At 33.0% G+C, this 21,715-nt stretch overlaps 2 protein-coding genes across 2 annotated transcripts; both read left to right on the forward strand.

The window, feature by feature from the left end:
• The first annotated feature begins 15,481 nt into the window (after positions 1-15,481).
• LOC110735431 lies at positions 15,482-15,958 on the forward strand. Its single transcript, XM_021915624.1, has one exon. It carries the CDS (start codon positions 15,482-15,484, stop codon positions 15,956-15,958), a length of 477 nt encoding a protein of 158 aa, XP_021771316.1.
• A 3,218-nt stretch (positions 15,959-19,176) lies between these two features.
• LOC110735432 lies at positions 19,177-20,208 on the forward strand. The gene has a single exon (XM_021915625.1). The coding sequence runs from the start codon at positions 19,177-19,179 to the stop codon at positions 20,206-20,208; it is 1,032 nt and encodes a 343-aa protein (XP_021771317.1).
• Positions 20,209-21,715: the final 1,507 nt, after the last annotated feature.

Below are 21,715 nucleotides of genomic sequence, written 5' to 3' on the forward strand. Positions count from 1 at the left end.
TCTTCGACCCTCTTTTTTCTCTATAAATAGAGGTCATATCTCCCCTTTTTCAATCATCACCAATGCTCATCAAGGATTTCTTTATTCTCTCTCTCTTTTCTAAACTAGCTTTTTACAAACACAATTCCTCATACATTAGCACTAGACATACCTAGCATTGTTCAAAGTTGCCTTCGCCCTAGATGTGAAAGGTTTTAATTTTTGAGGGTTTGGTCCCAATACTCTATTTCAATTATTAATTTAATTGTTTGTTTATTTTCCTTGAAGTTACTAACGCGTGTATTTTGTTATTAGAAAGAGGTACGAGACATCCAAGTAAGTTCTTTAATGGTTTTATAGATATTATGATATAGAAATCATGTTTAGGTTATTATTATGATTCCTAGTGTCATGTAAGGGCGTTTTGATCTTCCTAGTATCATATTTAGAGTAATACTATAATTTCTGATATCAAATATGACAATTGTGATTCCTGCGATGCTTCCTATTTTCTTCCTAATATTCATGTTAGTATCATGTTAGGGTTAAAACTTTGATTTTTATACTTAGTGACATGTTAGGGTTTGTTATTAATCTTGTTAGTATCATGCCTAGGATCTTGCTATTTTTATGCTTTAACATGAATATTATGATTATAATTGTTATGATGATGATTTATGATTATTTTAATTCTGATTATTATGTTGCTTGATATTATTTTTTTATTGTTATTGTTTGATCACACCTTTTATGCATGTTTAAAGGGAATTGGTACTTGTAATCACGCTCATATAAGATAATTAATAATCTTGTTTAGGGTTAATTTGATTATAATTCAAGTGATCGCCAATAATAGGATTTATTTGTGCATTAATATTCAACCAACATAGATAAACAAGTTTAGGGTAAACCTAATGATTGTATGTTAGTCAGAAAGCGCACATGAATACGATCAGAATAAAGTAGATGTCTATTATTAGGGCAGGTTCAATCTCTTTTAAGTTGGATTTGTACCTTCATCCCCGAACTACCAGTCATGATTCCAGACCTATTTGAGTTGACGATCTCCTGGATCATTAAGGGGTGTAACCTTCACCCTGTGAACGGTTTACAAGTTCCTAAAACATGTTGGCGACTCTTTTGCTCTAGCTTCCTTCCCTTTGAACGCCACCATGCTTAAGTGTATGATCACAGTGGGGTTCAAGTTTGGGGTAATGCTTGAAATATTCCCTACAGTTTTTTGGCGACTCCACTGGGGAGGATTTCTATTTTAATTCCTGAAATTTATTTCGGCAATGATTTAGAATGAGTGGATGAGACTCGAAAAGTTCTAAGTATTTCATGTGCGTAATTTTGATTAACATTATTGTCATATGCATAAAAAATATCTCATTGAAAAGACCATCCGTAATGAGTTAAAAACATAGGATTTTTACACGTAGAAAATTTGAGGAATATCTTTCACAACTAGGACCGAATAATGCTGCGCGAAACTGAAAAATTTTATCGAGCACAGAAAGCTGCTGAGGCATGTAGGAACTAGCGTCAGGAAACAGAGTCTAGCGCCACTTATTTGACTTTAGCGCCAGGCGACAACTTCTGTCGCCAGGCGCTAAAGCCAAATTGTGGCGTCGGCCTCTTTTTGCTGGCGCCAAGTTCTTCCAATACCGAGCCAGAAATATGCGTTCTAATTTTGACCAGTTTTTAGCACTGTTTGCTCGATCTTACTTCTTGATTGATTTTTTCTCACTTTTCTGAAACCCATATGTGTTCTAAATATGGACATAACCCTCTGGGAATTCATGCTCCATCTACCTGATTGAACGCTTTGTGCAACAAAGGGTACATCCGAGAATGTTGAATTCACAAAACCATGGAAGCGAGTTTTTAACTGGCGGTGTCCCATCCACTTGCGCCAACCCTTCACGGTTAGGCTTCCGCGCGGTGCATCCGGACAATTAACCATGGACCCTCTATTGACTAACCCATATCCCAAACTTTACAGAACTAGAGCCATGGTTAGGTTGCAAACTCATTGCATCATATTGTGACTACTTGACTACTTGTGCATTCTTTGCTTGTGCATACTCTATGTGTTTTTTCCTAACCGTTTGTTTGACTTGTGTTAAGACTAAATAAACTAATTAATGACTAAAGGACTTTATTTAATTAATTAATAATTAATTAATTTGAATTAAAAAATATACCTAAAATCGAGTCATAGTTCCTTTAAGTCAACTCGGATTTTTATTCTCGTATACTGCACAAGCATCAACTTGTTTTGGTCATAGCTAGAGTTCTAGAAAGAGCTATGAGTCTTATAACCTATGGATCTGTAGCCCTGAGTTTTATCTTAAATTTGGCGTTGGTTTCATCCCAATCAGATTCACAGATAAAAAGTTATGACTAAAATAACACAGCCTGTCCAGTTTAATGCATATACGTGAAGTCTTAACTTAGTCTTTGCTTGAGTCTAGTCACATAGTCTAGCCACAAGGTCATGACATGAGTCTTAACATGTCACCTACACTCACTAGTCTTAGCACATACTTTGAGTATATATCACCATGACCATGTCTTAGGTTCATGCATGAGTCGGTTTTTTTCCGTCATTTGAGTTGGGGGTACATTCTATTCCTAATTTTCCACATCTCTCCATCTACATGCTTTCTCCATATCACCACCCTCATTTTTCTACCTTCTTCTATCCATTTCATGTTGAATAGAGTTTGAGTCAAATAATTAACAGTCGATATCCCTAATTTCCCTTTCCACAGTACTTGGTCAAAGAGAGAAGGGCGATTAATCAAGGACAACACCTTTGTTCAAGTCTTACTTTTTGATAAACCGATTCGTCAAAAGAGGAAAGCTAAGAATATAATGGCAACTCAAGAAGAAGTCAACGAACTAAGGAACCAATTGACTGATGTGACTGAGGCGTTGAAGGCTTTAGCTCTCAAAATCAATGACCCTGTGAAGCAACAACAAATGGACCTTATGCAAGAAAGCTTGAGCAAGCTATCTAGTGATTACAAGTTTCAAGGCATTAGTTCACAAGGGGTCTTGGTGGACAAGGAACTTCTTCCGCATAAGTTCAATGCCAACGACATCCCAAAATTCAAGGTAACAGATAATCCTTACTTTCACTTAAGGGCCTTTGAAACTATAATGAACATTAAGGGGATTGATAAGAAAGTCTTTCATTCCTTGTTTTCTTTATCTCTTGAAACCGTTTGCCAACAATGGTTCTTCTCCCTTGACAAAGAGAAAACCTCTACTTGGGAGTCAATAGTGAACGCTTTCATTGATAAGTACAAGTGTAATATTCAATTTGAAACCAATTATAGACAACTTGAGATACTAAGACAAAAAGAGAATGAAGGCTTTACTTCTTTCTTCAATAAGTGGAGGGAAACTTCCGCTAAGATGATTAAGGTGCCCTCCAAAAAATAATTTGTGAGGATGTTTATCAAGAATCTCTAAGAGAAGTATTCGAAGCATTTAAAATATCAACATAATTTGAATACTTTCAAAGTCGTTTATGACATCGGAATTGAAATCGAAGATGACCTCGCAAAACAAAAAACTACTAACAATATTAACCATAGTGGCTGGAAAGGAAAGAAGAACGACAATCCTTCTTCTTCCGAAAACGTCCACTCTAGTAATAATGTTAGTACCTTTGACCATAATGGTGTCTTATCCATGGACAATCAAGGATCTAAAAGGAAACCCAGGAGAAAGTTCATACCCATTGGAATGACCTACGATGTTGCTTTCGGTCGTCTCTATGATCGAGGGTTAGACAAACCTATTGGCCCTACCGAGGATCCAACGCCAGAAAATCGATCTTCAAGATAGAATCCCAACTCTTATTGCAAGTACCATCGAGGACGCGGTCATACCACTGATGAATGCTACAGGTTTCAAAATCTCATTCAAGATCTCATAGAAGCAAATAAGATCCCATTGCCTCTAGCCAGCGAGAAGACTGGGTGATGATGAAGCTAACAACACAAGACAAGAGGCGAGCTGCAACGACAAGATTTCATGACCCCTTTTCCATTTCTTTTTTTATGTACCCTTTCCCCCAATAAGTCTAGCATAGGCACCTTTCTTTTCCCTTAGATTAATTTTGTAAAATCTTTCTTTTTCCCTTTTAATAAAATGAGTATTTATTTCCTTGCATGTGATCATTTCATTGCATTGCATTTAAAGAAAAAAAATCCATGTCAAACTAAGCACAAGGTATACCAATGATTTAAGGCACCCCTTGTAGCCACATCATATTACCTTTCACCCTTCAAATATGCAATCCTTTTTTGATAAACCACTTTGAGCCTCGTCTAACGATATACCTTTCATTTTTCAACCCATATCTACCTAACCTTGAAATGGGATGATGTGCAACTTATGCAATTTTCAATTTCATAAAAATCTTGAATGACTTCAAAAGATTAAAATAGAAAAAAAAAATAAGCAAAAAAAATAAATAAAAGTGTACAAAAGGACAAGTGTTCCAATGTCTTTGACATGAACATGTCTTTGATATGAACACGTCTCAGATTGCGTCTCTTATCGAGTGCTCGGTACCGTGCCTGAGAAACATGAATACCAAGTGAGTGATAGACCGCATGATCGGGATTGCCCACACTTATAAAAATAAAAAAAATGCAACAGCAAAAAAAAGAAGAGAGTAAAAATAAATAAAGCAAAAAAAAGAGCCAAACCTCAAGCATGAAAATACTAATACTCTAAAAGCAAAGTTGCACACCTTGGGGGCTTATCGAGGGTTTTGAGCTTTTATCCCCTTCTTCTATAACCTTTAACCTAACCCGTTACAATCCTTTAAAAGACCTTTTTGAGGTATACACACTTGTGCGAGGTTCGGCTAGAGCTACGTTCGGCCTGATTCCTAACGGATACGTAGGCAACCTCACATCGAGGTGCGACCGTAATAAAAATGCATTCATATTCACATTCACATTCCAACAAAATGGTCATATCAAGGGATCTCTTGTGCTCATCCCTATCTACTTAGAGCTAGACTTGGGGGCTTGATCCTTACATCATTAGCTTACCTAGCCTAAGAGTCACCATCATTTGACTCTTCATGAAATAATATCTTCCCACACACTTAGCCCTTGCGGCCTAACTTTAGTATCACTTTCACACACCGCACAGATACATGACCAAATAGTCTTTTCCTTAGGAACCCTTTGTCATGAAATCTTAACATAACGCTGAAGCATGCCTTGTCATATAAACATCACTCATCATCATCATTGCATCACAAAGCCTCTGCGCCTAAGTTACCTAAATACTTTCATCATTGAGTCAACAATTCAGATAGCCTAGGATGAATTAATCCTTGCATACTGAGAGATAGTATCAAATGACATTTGATTAAGCTCATTCAACATGCATCTTCAAAAAAACTTCACTTCTATTCTTTTTCGTGTCTTTCTTTTTCGGGAGAAAGTCGGTACCCTCCACAAAAATGACGGAAAATTTTTAAATGATGGAAAATTTTTGCTTTTTTGAATTTTCGAGTCCCACGATCACAATACAATGCACACACAAGTCATGTACACGTTAAGTCATGTCATGATATCACCTTGATTTGAGTCTAACACATGTGTCAAACACTTTGAGTCGAGTCAACCTCGAGTCAATCACAGCGAGTCAAGTTCATACCTTGAGTCACGACAAGTCGATGAGTCAAGCAACACTAAGTCTTAGGTCAACCTTAAAGAAAGATAAGCAAAGTCCTATAGTCAAAGATATAATACAGATACATCTCAGCAAGCAAGAACATTCCCGGGTTAAGCCGCGAATATGACCGCATGAGATTCTTCCAAGATGAGAGGAGCTTGAGCAAAATTACATTGATCGGTAAATTAGAGATGAAGAGCTTTAATTTACAAAAGACTTGAGCAGATTTAGTTGAAAGGAAATGACCAAGCTTAAAGTTCGGAGCAAAACCGAGCAACAGCGGCAGAAAAAGCAGAATAGGGAAGACCCGACTCCAGCGCCAGACGACAACATCCAACGTCTGGCAATAGATTTCAGCGCCTGGCGCTAGATCCCAGCGTCTGGCGACAGAGCAAAAGCAGCGACAGAGCTCGAAGCCTCTCAGAACAGCAATTTCGGGTTCCTTTGTACGCCAGTTATCCCTATAAGCAATTTGACATGATTGAGTAGTCGATTTGATTACAACCGCAAATAAGTGATCGACCTGACGAAAGATCGTATCACTTATCTTAAAGCGCCTAAACCTTGACTCATCACAAAGGCACCGACATACTGGTTCAGAAGCACCGACGTAATGGTTCACAACTCCGACGTAATGGTTCACAACACCGACATACTGGTTTACAAGCAGCAGAAGCGCCGACGCACCGGCGAAAGCAAAGTTCAAGCGAGCTTTAAGGATCGACAAGCGTTGGTCTTCGGTGATTTTCTTCGGAATATTATCGCAACAACTGAGAACGACTTCAAGCAAAGTTATTTTCGATAGCGTTCGCTAAGATTGTGGAAGTTGTCACCCAAGATTTGAGAAGATAGCACGAGATGGGCGGTTTTCGACGGCATTCGCTAAGATTGTGGAAGTTGTCACCAAAGATTTGAGAAGATAGCACGAGATGGGCGGTCTTCGACATCATTCGCTAAGATTGTGGGGGTTGTCACCAAGATTTAAGAAGATATCACGAGATGGGCGGTCTTCGACAGCATTCGCTAAGATTGTGGGGGTTGTCACCAAGATTTGAGAAGATAACACGAGATGGGCGGTCTTCGACGACATTCGCTAAGATTGTGGAGGTTGTCACCAAGATTCGAGAAGATAGCACGAGATGGGCGGTCTTCGACGGAATTCGCTAAGCTTGTGGAGGTTGTCACCGAGATTTGAGAAGGGCGGTTCGTGATGAGGCGATCTTCGACAACTTTTGCTATGATTGGGAAGGTTGTCGCTATGATTCAAGAAAAAGAATCTCTTTGTTCAGAGACGCGTGAACATATCCAAAAAAGCTCTATTGTTCAGAGACGAGTAAACAACAAAAAAGCAAGATAGCGTTCCCTGGCTTGCGGAAGGTTATCGCAAAATACAACAATGCAGCAACAAATCGGTTACCCTCAGAGGCGTGTGCTCGACGGTGCAAGATACATGTTTCTTAACTCTTTTATCTGTTTAACTAATTCTAGTTTGCATGTATCGGCGTTACAAGAATGATTTAGGATCGCCGAACGTTCTGAATCATTCTCCGTCCCTATCGATCAATACTTTGACTTTTGTTTTCGAAACTTGCGTTTCTCCAAACTCAGTCAAAGTGGAGGCTTCTGTAGACACCCAAATGTGTCTCCCCAAAACCAACCCCAGTGATGAATACCTTTCATGTCATTCGATTATCGAACAAAGCGAAAGTGTGAAAATTCTAGTGATGAGGATGTTTTTATTAAAATATCTCTTCTTTCTGTTTTTTAAAGTATTTCTTTTCTTAACCTATTTTTGAAAAACGTGCATTCCAATTTAGTTTGGTCCATGATAAGGGTCCAACAATAGTTTAGTTGGATGGGGCTTGAAAAGACCTTTCCAACGATATATTATAAGCCCTATTCCGATGAATAATGAGGAACTTATGGCCAAAATACTAAACTGGGCACGAACCGGATCTTACCTATGGCCCAATGATCATGTGGAGGGTCCAAAGTTCTAATCCTATTCCTAAACTAATTAGGATTAATTAGAATCTTCTATAATTTTATAAAAGATCTTAATTATCCTTTTTGAAAAGATAAGATTAAAGAATTTGAGTTAATTAAAAACTTTCCTTTTTTAAAACTTTCCTTTTTTTTAATCCTAATTCTATTCGAATTTAAAGATGTTCAAAGACAGTTAAATTTTATTTTTGTGCCTCATAATCTTTATCCAAATTTTATGTAGTTGGATAGATCTTGAATTATCTTTCCAATGATGTATTATAATATTAAATCCGAGCTATAACGAAAAAGATATGAATGAGATATGAAACTCTATCCAAAACTGACACCCTTCCACTATCTCGGTTATATCTTTTTATCTACAAAAGATTTTAATCTGATTTTAATTGGGTTAGAAATTAGACTTCAAGAGCTTTCTAACGACAAATCATATGCCTTATTTAGACTTTTGGATCAAAAGATATGATAAAAACAAAATCCGCAAAAACTGCTGTCCATCGAGTTTTATTTCGATTCGAATTCGGATTCCTTTCTTATTCTTCGACCCTCTTTTTTCTCTATAAATAGAGGTTGTATCTCCCCTTTTTCAATCATCACCAACGCTCATCAAGAATTTCTTGATTCTCTCTCTCTTTTCTAAACTAGCTTTTTACAAACACAATTTCTCATACATTAGCACTAGACATACCTAACATTGTTCAAAGTTGCCTTCGCCCTAGACGTGAAAGGTTTTAATTTTTGAGGGTTTGGTCCCAAATCTCTATTTCAATTATTTAATTTAACTGTTTGTTTATTATTTTCCTTGAAGTTACTAACGCGTGTATTTTGTTATTAGAAAGAGGTACGAGGCATCCAAGTAAGTGCTTTAATGGTTTTATTGATATTATGATATAGAAATCATGTTTAGGTTATTATTATGATTCCTAGTGTCATGTTAGGGCGTTTTGATATTCTTAGTATCATGTTTAGGGTAATAACTATAATTTCTGATATCAAATATGACAATTGTGATTCCTGCGATGCTTCTTATTCTCTTCCTAATATTCATGTTAGTATCATGTTAGGGTTAAAACTTTGATTTTTATACTTAGTGACATGTTAGGGTTTGTTATTAATCTTGTTAGTATCATGCCTAAACATGGGCAACGGGCCATGTCGTGCCGTGCCTAATCCGCGGCGGGCCGTGCCTGAAGTTGGCACACCCCAGCCCATGGCACGACACAGTCCACGTGCCTTGCGGGTCGTGACGTGCCGGGCCGCGGGCCAAACCGTGCCATTTTAATTTTTTTTTTTTAAAATAGAATAAATGTAAATAAAAAAGGATATATATATTTTTCAGTACAACTTAATTTTATATAAATAATGTGATTAATTTATGTGTATGTTAATGTTAATATGTTTGGTTTTTGATTTTTTGAACAACTTTATTTTAATTTGGGATATATAAATTATTTATCTAATTATGTTTAAGTTTATATAAACAAATAAAAACAATTTTATTAATTTAGCAATTAACAACAATGCATATAATAAAAAAAATACGATTGTGATAATCTGAAAACACATAAAATTGAAGTATAACTTATTTTATTATATGCCGGTACCCGGTACGATAAATCAATAATACAAAAAAATTAATGATAAATAAAAATCGTACGTGCCTTGCGGGCCTCGTGCCATGCCTTGTCGTGCCCGGCCGTGCCACGTGCCGTGCCGGTGGGCCATGCTGGCGTGCCGGCCCACGTGCCAGCTGTCGTGCCTCGTGCCGTGCCGGATCCCAGAATTTTGTTCACGGCACGGCCCACAGGTGGGTCGTCGTGCCGTGCCGTGCCGGAATTGTGCCGGGCCTGTGCCGCCCACGTGCCGGCACGGCCCGTGCCCATCTTTATTCATGCCTAGGATCTTGTTATTTTTATGCTTTAACATGAATATTATGATTATAATTGTTATGATGATGATTTATGATTATTTTAATTCTGATTATTATGTTGCTTGATATTATTTTTTTATTATAATTGTTTGATCACACCTTTTATGCATGTTTAAAGGGAATTGGTACTTGTAATCACGCTCATATAAGATAATTAATAATCTTGTTTAGGGTTAATTTGATTATAATTCAAGTGATCGCCAATAATAGGATTTATTTGTGCATTAATATTCAACCAACATAGATAAACAAGTTTAGGGTAAACCTAATGATTGTATGTTAGTCAGAAAGCGCACATGAATACAATCAGAATAAAGTAGAGGCCTATTATTAGGGCAGGTTCAATCTCTTTTAGGTTGGATTTGTACCTTCATCCCCGAACTACCCTATTTGAGTTGACAATCTCCTGGATCGTTAAGGAGTGTAACCTTCACCCTGTGAACGGTTTACAAGTTCCTAAAACTTGTTGGCAACTCTTTTGCTCTAGCTTCCTTCCCTTTGGACGCCACCATGCTTAAGTGTATGATCACAGTGGGGTTCAAGTTTGGGGTAATGCTTGAAATATTCCCTACACATGGTCAACCCCAAAAGATAAGGGTGATGATGTCCTCCATTTCGTGAAGCATTGCTTTAAGATGTTCTTTGTGGGGTGGACTGGTGGCAATCAGGGGCGGGGCCATAAACTTTAAATCATAAGGACAAATGGACATTATCGCTTAGTTTAACAAAAATATTAGAGCAAAAATATACTTGTACTTAAATTGTTAAAGTTTTACAACTTAAAAATATAAAAGACAGAGTACTTAGTCAAAAAAATCAACATCATATACCATTTTTTTCTCCATAAACTAATTGATTAGGAGTTCATAATTTTTGAATATTTCAAACTGTAAATAATATAACTATTTAAATTTACGTATTACTTGTCATAATTACCTATTAGGTTATTACAATCGTAATTTGGGGTAAATTTCATGCAAAACTACAATTAGGCCCTGTTCTCTACAAAATAATATTAAGTAAAAATAATTTCAGTTCAGTAAAAATAAGATCAGTTCAGTAAAATTAATTTTATTCCAGTAAAAATAATTTTAGTTCAGTAAAAATAAGTTCAGTTCAGTAAAATTCAGTTTCTTAAAGAAGAATTAAAACAAAAATTCAGTAAAAATAATTTAAGTTCAGCTAAAATAATTTCATTTCAGTAAAATTAATTTAATTTCAGTAAAAATAATTTAAGTTCACCAAATATAATTTTGTTTCAGTAAAAATAATTTTAGTTCAGCAAAAATAAGATGAAGATAACGGGGCCTTACAATGAATCAAATATATATATATATATATATATATATATATATATATATATATATATATATATATATATATATATATACCTGGAGTAATTGTTAAAAAATAAATTGAAGTAGTATTATGTTATAGAGTTTTTTCTTTTTTAAAAAAAAAAAATGGAACTACAATTACAATTATTCAAATAAGTAAATGGAGTGCCTTAAAAAAAGTAAATGGAGTAATGTTGAGAAATAAATTGAAGTAATACTATCTTATAAAGATTTATAAATAAAAAATATATATAAATAAAAAAGGAAGAAATTGTTACAACTCACCTTGGCCACTGCGCCAACTCCTTTGGTGTATTACATTACTAGATTAGTACCCGTGCGTTGCACGGTGGTTGATTAGTAATTTTTCTATAATTTTTTTATCTTTTGTTGTTGATAACTTTCTAATATGATTTTTCTCGTTATTTTTTTTAAAAAAAAATTTGTTATATAAATATATAAAAAAAAACATGTACTTAAAAAAATAAAATTTAGTTATAAAATTCTGCATCATAATGTAATATTTACTATGTTATTAAAAATATACTAAAATGATGGTTAGATTAAATATACTAATGTTGTATAAATGTATAATTCATTAAGCTTATACGTTTAGAGTGGAAGCTAAATAAATGTGTATTTACTATAAAAAATAAATAAATAAATAATGTGTATAATTAGCTACCAATATCTATGTCTATTTAATATTGTGAGAGTTTGACACGTAAGCACTTTAAGAAATTGATGGCATCATCAACGTTTTGTTTAAGTAATAGTTAATAGATACGGAAAATATTGTATTTAAACTATATTTGGTTTTGGGAAGTGGGGGGACAATTGTCCTCCCTTATCCCATGCTAGCTCCTTTGTGGTGTCAATGATGGGTTTCATTGAGTAAATGAGAAGATCGATGGTGGGGATGGGTTTCAAAGAGAACAGGGGGTAGTAGAAGGAAATGATGTTTCAATTCATTGATAGGGATGGAGCAAGGTGGTGGAGGAACAACTGAGTTTCATTAGAGAGGACAATGAAGCTTGGTTTAATTTCATTAAAGAATATACAATAAGGTGATGGTGACTCTTCAAATGAGGGATGAATTAGCAATTTATGTTCCCTTTATTAACAATCCAATTGTTATGAAATAGAGTTATACAAGTCCATTATATCTCTATAACTTCTCTAATCCTTCACATTTTTTTTGAACGGTCTCTAATCCTTCACTTTTTTTTTTTGAACGGCCTCTACATTCTCTTTGAGAAGTTACTACTTACTACTCTCATGTAGATATATGTGTGGATACAGCCTAATGAAATATATACACGGATAATAAAGATTGTTCTCTATATACTCCCTCCGTGTTTTTTTAAGTGACACATTTTCCTTAAACGGCCGTTTTTTTTAAGTGACACACTTCCTCTTTTAGAAATTCTTTATATTTCAATAATATATCTTCACCCCACTATCTCTTACTTTATCATTTCTCACTCCTTTCATGGTCCCCACTTCCTCTTACATTCTTTTACTTTATCATTTCTTACTCCTCCAACCTACCTCACTAACATCTTATCTTATTAAAGTCAATAAAATCTCCTAAACTACATGTCAGTCAAACTGTGTCACTTAAAAAAACACGGAGGGAGTTTTTTTTTTTTTTTTTTTTACGTAGTACTTCCTTTAATTTCATGTATTTTATAATGCCAACCACTTACATTAACAAAATCAATCAATATTATTATTAAAACTCAAAGGTAAGGAGTGTCAATCCACCATGTGTCATTTTTTTTGTTACATTTCGCCATGTCATTCGAACCCAATAACAAAAAAAAAAAAGTCCATAAAGTTTGTAACCGGCATTATTAATGCTACAATAATTGTCAATTATAGTGATTTATGTATTCAACGTTAAAACATTTACTTAGCAGTATAAAATGAAGCAATTCAAAGAGTTTTTTTTTTTTTTTTTTTGTAATTACTATTCTAATTATTTGGACTCAATTGAAGTATTGGAATCATTAAAATAGTAATTATAAAAAACTGTTAAATTGCCTCATACTATAACTGTTAAATATTTAATGACTTAATTATGAAATTAATGGTTGAATTACACTTTTTTAATATTATAATCAAATTAAAAGTTTAATATTAGTACTTTGACACTTACCCTATCATTATAAAATAAAACACTTTCCTATTGTGGTTGTGTGGTCAGAAATACCAAAAATTTGTTACAATAATTGCTCATCCGCTCTTAGTATAATAGTGGTTGTGTAGTCAGAAATACCGTGCATAATTTTCTATAGTATTGTTCGAGAAAAAAAAGTTAAATTTTGAAGTGGCCTGACTTTCTTAGCATTATTTTTGTAAGAACTTTATTTTTTATATAGTTTGTATAGTGGAGTATTTGTTTAAATCTATATGCTATACTTATCTCTTTTCAAAACAAAAAACAAAAAAAAAAACAAAAATCATGCTTATCTATAGATTTATAATATTGTATAGATTGTACTATGAAAATTGTAATCTACCTTCCCCAATAGTTTTTATATACTACTAATAAGGTTTGTTACCGTTTAATTTTCTATCATATCAATCAACGGTGTGTGTAGTGTTAATATGTCTTCTTACACAAGTTGATCATTTGTTGAAATATTGCTTACATTCTGTGATTAGATGTCATTCCTCTTAGTTTTCAATTATTTATATGATTTTTTAAAAAAATAAAACTTAATTTATTTTTCTGTGTGTATGTGTGTTATTTGCAGTATTGTTCAACTGGCTTATTTTGGTCGACACATTACGAAGAGATATGACAAGAAAAAAATGAAATATACTACGTACATTGGACTCTTTATAGGGAGTGAAAAAAACGATGGTATAGTAGGATAAAAATACAAACGGTATAGTTTTTTAGGACTATAATGGCAATCTACTATTTACAAAAAAAAATGACTTTTTAAACTATCAAATAATCTAGAGAAAAACATTGTGAAATTTATACTTGTAGTCAATTCAATTTATTGATTCTTTTAATTTGTGTAATACGAAGTAATAATATTAAAAGCTATAAGTTCGGAAATTCTTGGTCTCAAGTAGGTAGAGACCAAGTTGGTCTCTAGTAAGGTCATTTTCGTAATTTCAAAAAAAAAAATACCTTATCTGTAAGTACCAACGAGATATATAACCAATACCATCTTAAGTAGTATCGAAATACCATCCTACTACACGTTGGTATCATCATAATATTACGGTTGGTATCATAAATTAATAAATAATATTGTTGGTATCAAATCACGTCTAGTTTATATCCTAACTATAGCTTTGTTGGTATCTAGCTGCGTTCGATTGGTATCAGAGCCATACGGTTAAAAATTAAACTGGGTTGTTAATATTTAAGTAAAACTGGAGAATACTATGTCCTCTACTGAGTGTAAAAAACCTGATTTTAAGCATTATTATCATATTTCTGAAAATACTAGTAATTTTGGCCTAGTTCTTAATTATATAGTAGATCAAATTGGTGAATTAAGATCGGAAGTTGATAACATACATGCTCGTTGTATTAATATCGAAAATAAGATATCAATAACCACAACCGACATTAATAAAAAAAAGTAAGTGATCTAAACGAACAGGTTAAACAAGTTCAATTTGCTTTAACAAACGAAGTTAGGCATCAATTTGGAAAAGAAGTATCACCTAATAAATTAAAGAGAAATTCATCCCATATAAATATAAATATCCTTTTCAAAATCTAGATAAAAATAAAAAGTTTATTGTAAAACTCCCTAAAAGACCTACTAGTAATCAAGAAAAGAATAAAGAAACTAAACATGAGCCCTCATCTTCAAGAGAAAACACTAAATGAATTACAAGTCCTATTCGACAAAGAAGAAGACCCTAATAAACTTAACTAAATCATGAACTTAATTTCTAAAAAAGGGATTGCTTCTGATAATGAAATAGAGAAAAATAAGTATGCTACTTTATAGGAAGATTTATATCAACAAATGGGATTAATGAAGTTTAATGATCTTGACTTTCTACCCATAGAAGTTGTTCAACAAAAGATCGAAAACAAACTAGGTAAAAGAGTAATGGATAATAATGATGTTGGAGAAGAAATTATTAATGAAAATATTAATGTAAACAATGTTATCCAAAGACCTAGGTTTCAAGGAGAAGGAAGTTGCACACAACCAAGATACATACCAGGGAAGACTACCCGGTTTAGTGTCAAGGTTATGTCTACTCATATACCTAAACAAGAAGAAGTTACTCTTGAACCCATAAGTCTAACTGGTTATAAACTTAAATTAGACGGTGTAAGAGATAGACCAGACGTTTTAGATCAATGGAAGAAGAGTATGAGTAGTGTACTTAATTTAAATACTGAATGGACTTTAGAAATTTCTTAAATTATATTGAACATAGTTTCTACGGCTGTGTAGAAGACTGGTACGATGGAATAGATGAAGAAGTAAAAACTGCATAAAGAGCTAGTGAATCACCTACTAGAATGTTTAGGCAGTTATGTCAATATATTGAGTTAGAGTTCATTGGTCCTAGAGCAGATCCTAATGAGAAAAGAATGGAATATCAAAGAAAGTTAAGTAATTTGTCCATCTGTAATATGAAGTATGTTGATGATTACATTATGGAATTTGAAACATATTATTACAAAATTGGTGAAAATGAAACAAATCTTGGAATGTTCTATGACAAATTACTCAGTCCTCTTAATGAAGAAATCAGTGAAAAATATCAAGAATGGAGAGAGAGATTTTTAGCTAGGGATTCCCTAGGTAACAGAATTGATTTCCTTAGAAAGTGGATTGAAAAGAAGTGTAGAGAGGTTGCAGAAACTCAACAATTGAAGAGACCATTTCTCACTTGTTGGGATTTCCCAAATAACTATGGATGTGAAAGAAAAAACTATAATAAAAGAAAGAAATATAAGAAAAATAAATTTGACCGATCAAGAGGAGAAATCTAAAAGAAGAAGTATTATAAACATAAATATAAAAAGCCAAGTAGGTCAACTAAAAAGAGTTGAGTATTCATTTGAAGATAACGACCTAGATCAAGTAAACAAAGAAAGCAGGATTTTTTTTCCAGATTAATAAAGATAAAATATTTAAAACTTCTTTCTTTAAAACTAGAACTAAATATGTATGTGAAGAAATGGAAGGAAGCATAGTGTAAGGAATATTTCAAACATTATCCCTAGCTTGAACCCCACTGTGATCATACACTAAAGTACGGTGTCGTCCAAAGGGAAAGAAGATAAAACAAAAGAGTCGCCAACAAGTTTTAGGAACTTGTAAACCGTTCACGAGGTGAAGTTTACACCCCTTAACGATCCAGGAGATCGTCAACTCCAATAAGTCTGGAACCATAACTGGTAGTTCAGGGATGAAGGTACAAATCCAACCTAAAAGAGATTGAACCTGCCCTAATAATAGGCATCTACTTTATTATGATCGTATTTATGTGCGTTTTCTGACTAATATGCAATCAATAGGATTACCCCTAAACCTGTTTATCTATGTTGGTTGAATATTAATGCACAAATAAATCTATTATTGGCGATCACTTGAATTATAATCAAATTAACCCTAAACAAGATTATTAATTATCTTATTAAGCGTGATTACAAGTACAAACTCCCTTTAAACATGCATAAAAGGCGTGATCAAGCAATAACAATAAATATCAAAAAACATAATAATCATCATAAATTAATAATAATAATCATAATATTATAATAACAATAATAATCATAATCATAATAATAATAATAATATATATCACCAAGCAACATAAATAATAATAATAATAATTATAAAAATAATAATCATGTTAAAGCATAACAATAGCAATATCCTAGGAATGATACTAACAAGATTAATAACAAACCCTAGCATATCACTAAGCAATAAAGATCAAAGCTTTAACCCTAACATGATACTAACAAAAATATTAGGAAGAGAATAGGAAGCATCATAATAATCATACTTGATTTAAGGAACTTATTCTTTACCCTAAACATGATACTAGGAAGCATTCTTTTAATCATACTTGATATTAGAAATTACCCTAAACATGATATTAGGAATCAAAATAATAACCTAGACATGATTTCTATATCAAAATATCAATTAAACAATTAAAGAACTTACTTGGATGCCTCGTATCTCTTTCTAATAACAAAATACACGCGTTAGTAACTTCAAGGAAAATAATAAATCAAACAATTAAATTAAATGATTGAAAGAAAGAATTAAGAAAGTTTAAACTATATTTGGGACCAAACCCTCAGAAATTAAAATCTTTCACGTCTAGGGCGAAGGCAACTTCGAACTTGGCTAGGTTTGTCTAGTGCTAATGTATGAGGAATTTTATTTGTAAAAGGCTAGGCTAGAAAGAGGGAGAGGGAATCAAGAAATTCTTGATGAGAGTTGATTAGAGTTGATGAGAATTAGAGAGAATTGATGATTGAAAACAGAATTTTAAGAGGCTATTTATAGAGAAAATCAGTCAAACGGATATAAAAACAAATCAAAGTTTCGACAAGAATAAAACTCAATTAGCGCCAGACGCTGGTCATTAGCGCCAGGCGCCAAGCCTTAGCGCAGGCGCTAATAATCAATTTCACGCGTTTTTGTTTTTATCATATCTTTTGATCCGAAAGTTCAAATAAGGAATATAATATGTTGTTGGAAAGATCTTGAAATCTACTTTCTAACTCAATTAGAATCAGATTAAAATATTATGTAGATAAAAAGATATGGTCGAAATAGTGGGATGGTATCAATTTTGAATAGAGTTTTATATCTCATTCATAACTTTTCCGTTATAACTTAGATTTAATATTATAATATATCATTGGAAAGATAATTTCAAGATCTATCCAACCATATAAAATTTTGATAAAGATTATGAGGCACAAAAATAAAATCTGAATATATTCCACTTCGTACAAAACAAGGATTCTAAAAAGGAGTAGTTTTATTCAATTTCAAACTCTTTAAAACATAATTATCAATCCTAACTCCATTAGGATTTAAAAGAACCTTCTAGAGTATTCTAGAAAACTAAAATAAATCCTAATAGCTTTAGGAATGATAATTAATAATAGGCCCTCCTCTAGATCATTGGGCCGCATATAAAAATCAAACCGGGCCCAGTTTAGTATTTTGGCCATAATTTCCTCATTATTCATCGAAATTGGGCTTATAATATGTCGTTGGAAAGGTCTTTTCAAACCCTATCCAACTATACTATTATTGGACCCTTATTATGGACCAAACTAAACTGGAATGCACGTTTTTCAAAAATAGGGTAAAGAAAAGAAATATTTTCAAAAACAGAAAGAATAGATATTTTAATAAAAACATCCTCATCACTAGACTTTTCACACTTTCGCTTTGTTCGATAGTCAAATGACATGAAAGGTATTCATCACTGGGTTTGGTTTTGGGGAGACACAAATGGGTGTCTACACATAGTAATCGAAGATTGTGAACAAAAAGCAGCCGAAATTAATGTCATAAATTGGAAAAGTATTAAAAAAACATAAAGAAAAAGGAAATTATAGCTATATTTGTATTGGTGCAGTACAAGTATACATAAACCCTTTGCAAGATTTTTGCAAGGATGTTAAATGCTTGAGTTTTATTTGTGATATTAGACATAAAGAATTTTATGATAAAATAATTATTGGTTTCACATGTAACTTAAGTCAAGGAACGGTAAGCTATATATCTGAACCTAGATATTATGTGATCTTGGAGGATTCCTTTGCGTCAAAGTTTTTAGCTATTAAGTTATTAACAGAAGGAGTGAAAATGCATAAAGGAACACGACCCATACAACTAATATGGAAGGTGGTTTATAAGTTGGTAAACACTATAAAATCATCTTTTAAGAAACAAATAGTTGATGCTTAGAAATATGAGCAAGGAGGAGGTCCTAAGAAGAAAATTACACCTATAAAGGTAAATCCTAATGAAATTGAAATTGAAAAAACTTGGGAGGAATTCTTTATGAACCCTGCAGTTAGTAATAGATCAAGTAAAATGTTAATTGATGAATCAGGATTACTTCATATTGGAATGAATACAAAACCTAAAATACATAGAAATCTGAATCTTAGAACACCAAGTCTAAGTAGAAAAAATTCAACAATAATAAGAATGAAAAAACAAGGTGATGAAGCCAGAAGAGGATGAAAAAGAAATACTAGTTCTACTAAAGAAACTAAATGAAAAATATGAAAGTAAAAAGGCCTTAAAACAACTAACAAGACATAACATTGATATAAGATCATATTCTAATTTCGAGTTAAATGAAGATCCAAATAATCCTATTGATAAAAGGAAGGTAATTGGATATAAAACCAAAACTGTGAGTGAACCAGTATATGAAGATGAAGTTAACATGCAAATGGAAGCTTGTAATGAAATATCCAGTACTAATCTTAATAGCATTTATATTCCAACTGATATATGCATTAAGGATTACAATAAATATAAATTGTGCGCATATATTGATAGTGGTTGTTCTGCATGTTTTGAAAAGAGGTCATTATTTACAGAATTCTTGTGGAAGAAGGCTAAAAATCCTATGCAAGTTAGAATTGCTAATAATAGTGTCATGATGCATACGGAGATAATTGAAGATTTAAAAATAGAAATTGGAGGAGTTCAATGTGTTATTCCTATTTTATGGGCAACTGATCAGCCTAGTCATGATATGATAATAGGAAATAATTTTCAAATGTTATACTCTCCATGCACTCAAACTATTGATCAAATAATCTTTACTATTAACGGTCATTTTGTTCCTATACAGAAAATAACAAAGGTTTATACTCATCAGACAATGGAATTTACGCGCGGCCAGCGTGGTGATAGGGTTACTCCTACACAACGAGAGGTTGCACTTAGAATGTCTGAGTGTGTTTCATCATTAATAAATCAGATAAATAAACAACAAGAAAAACTATGCAAAAAATTATATTCAACAAATCCTTTAGAATATTGGGAAAAGGATAAAGCATTTGCTAAGATAACTCTAACAAATCCTAATAAGATTATTAGAGTGAGACAAATGGTTTATACCTACCAAGATATTCAGGAGTTTGATGAACAAATAAAAGAATTGCTTAATAAAAAGCTAATTAGGAATAGCAAAAGTCCTCATAATAGTCCATCATTCATGGTAAGAAATCATGCAGAATAAAAAAGAGGTAAAGCTAGAATGGTCATTAATTATAAACAGCTAAATGATAATACTGTTTTTGATGGCTATTACATTTCTAATAAAACTATGTTATTTAATAGAATACAAGGAGCCACATGGTTTTCTAAAATGGATTATAAGAGCGGCTACTGGCAAATTAAAATGGAAGAAGAAAGCATTTCATTAACTGCATTTAGTGCCCCTCGAGCGCATTATGAATGGTTAGTAATGCCTTTTGGATTAAAAAATTCTCCACAAATATTTCAAAGAAGAATGGATAATATTTTTAGAGAGCTTAATCATTGTTGTTTGGTCTATATAGATGATATTCTAATATTCTCAAAAGATTTTAAACAACATAAGAATGATCTTAAAGCAGTAACTCAAAAATGTGCAGAGCACGGTATAATCCTTGGAAAGGATAAATGTGTTTATGCTAAACAAGAAATTTAGTTTCTAGGATTAGAAATTAAAGCAGGACAAATAATACTGCAAAAACATATTCTAGAAAAGATTGAAAAATTTCCAGATAAAATTGAAGATAGAAAACAAGTAGAAAGATTTCTAGGATGTTTAACTTATGCTTCTGATTTTATAGAAAATCTTGCTTTATTAAGAAAGCCATTGCAACAAAAACTCAAGAAAGAAATAATTTGGAACTGGAAGGAAAGTGATTCCAAAATTGTTCAAAATCTAAAAGCTATGTGTAAATATATTCCTGTACTAACACTACTTACTAGTGAAGATGATTTAATCCTTGAAACAAATGCTAGTAATGAGCACTGGAGTGCTGTGTTAAAAATAAAAGTAGGAGAAAGACTTTGCAGATATAGTTGCGGAAGTTTTAACAAAGCTGAGTTAAACTATCCTACAATGCAAAAGGAAATCCTTGCAATTATTAGAGGGATCGAGAAGTTCTTAATCTTCTTATATTAGCCCCTAAACAGTTCTTAATAAGAACAAATTGCAAAGGCATACTCGGATTTGTTAAAAAGAATTTGTCTAATATGCAAGCGCAAGGGAGACTCATGCATGCGTTGGCAATTATGGCTTAACTAATTCTCTTTTACCGTTGAACATATACAGGGAACAAAGAATTCTTTGGCAGACAGCTTGACCAGAGAATTAGCTAATGTCGTCCAAGAAGCTCAAGACTACACAAAAACCTCCCGCGTACCAACTTCAAAAGATGGATGTAGAGAGGAAAACTTTCATTGATGAGACCGAAAAGGCAATGGAGCGGGTTTAACCCTTCAGTTGGGCCTTAATGCAAGGCTTAATCATATCAGCGAAACAACGTTCACGAGATGGTTTAATTAAGGGTTGCCATCGGGCAGTCCAAAGGTTATTGATGTTTGAAATAACAATTATGTTATTTCAACTCATTCCTGATGTACGAAATATAATATTAAACAAAATAAGAGATAATGATTTTAGAACATGGTACGAGTTGGTGGTTACAACTTACAAGGTCCAGTAAATTCTTTGACCTTCGAGATCTATGGGG

This window comes from Chenopodium quinoa, unplaced genomic scaffold, assembly GCF_001683475.1.
Source record: "Chenopodium quinoa cultivar QQ74 unplaced genomic scaffold, ASM168347v1, whole genome shotgun sequence".
NCBI classification, from domain to species: Eukaryota; Viridiplantae; Streptophyta; class Magnoliopsida; order Caryophyllales; family Amaranthaceae; genus Chenopodium; species Chenopodium quinoa.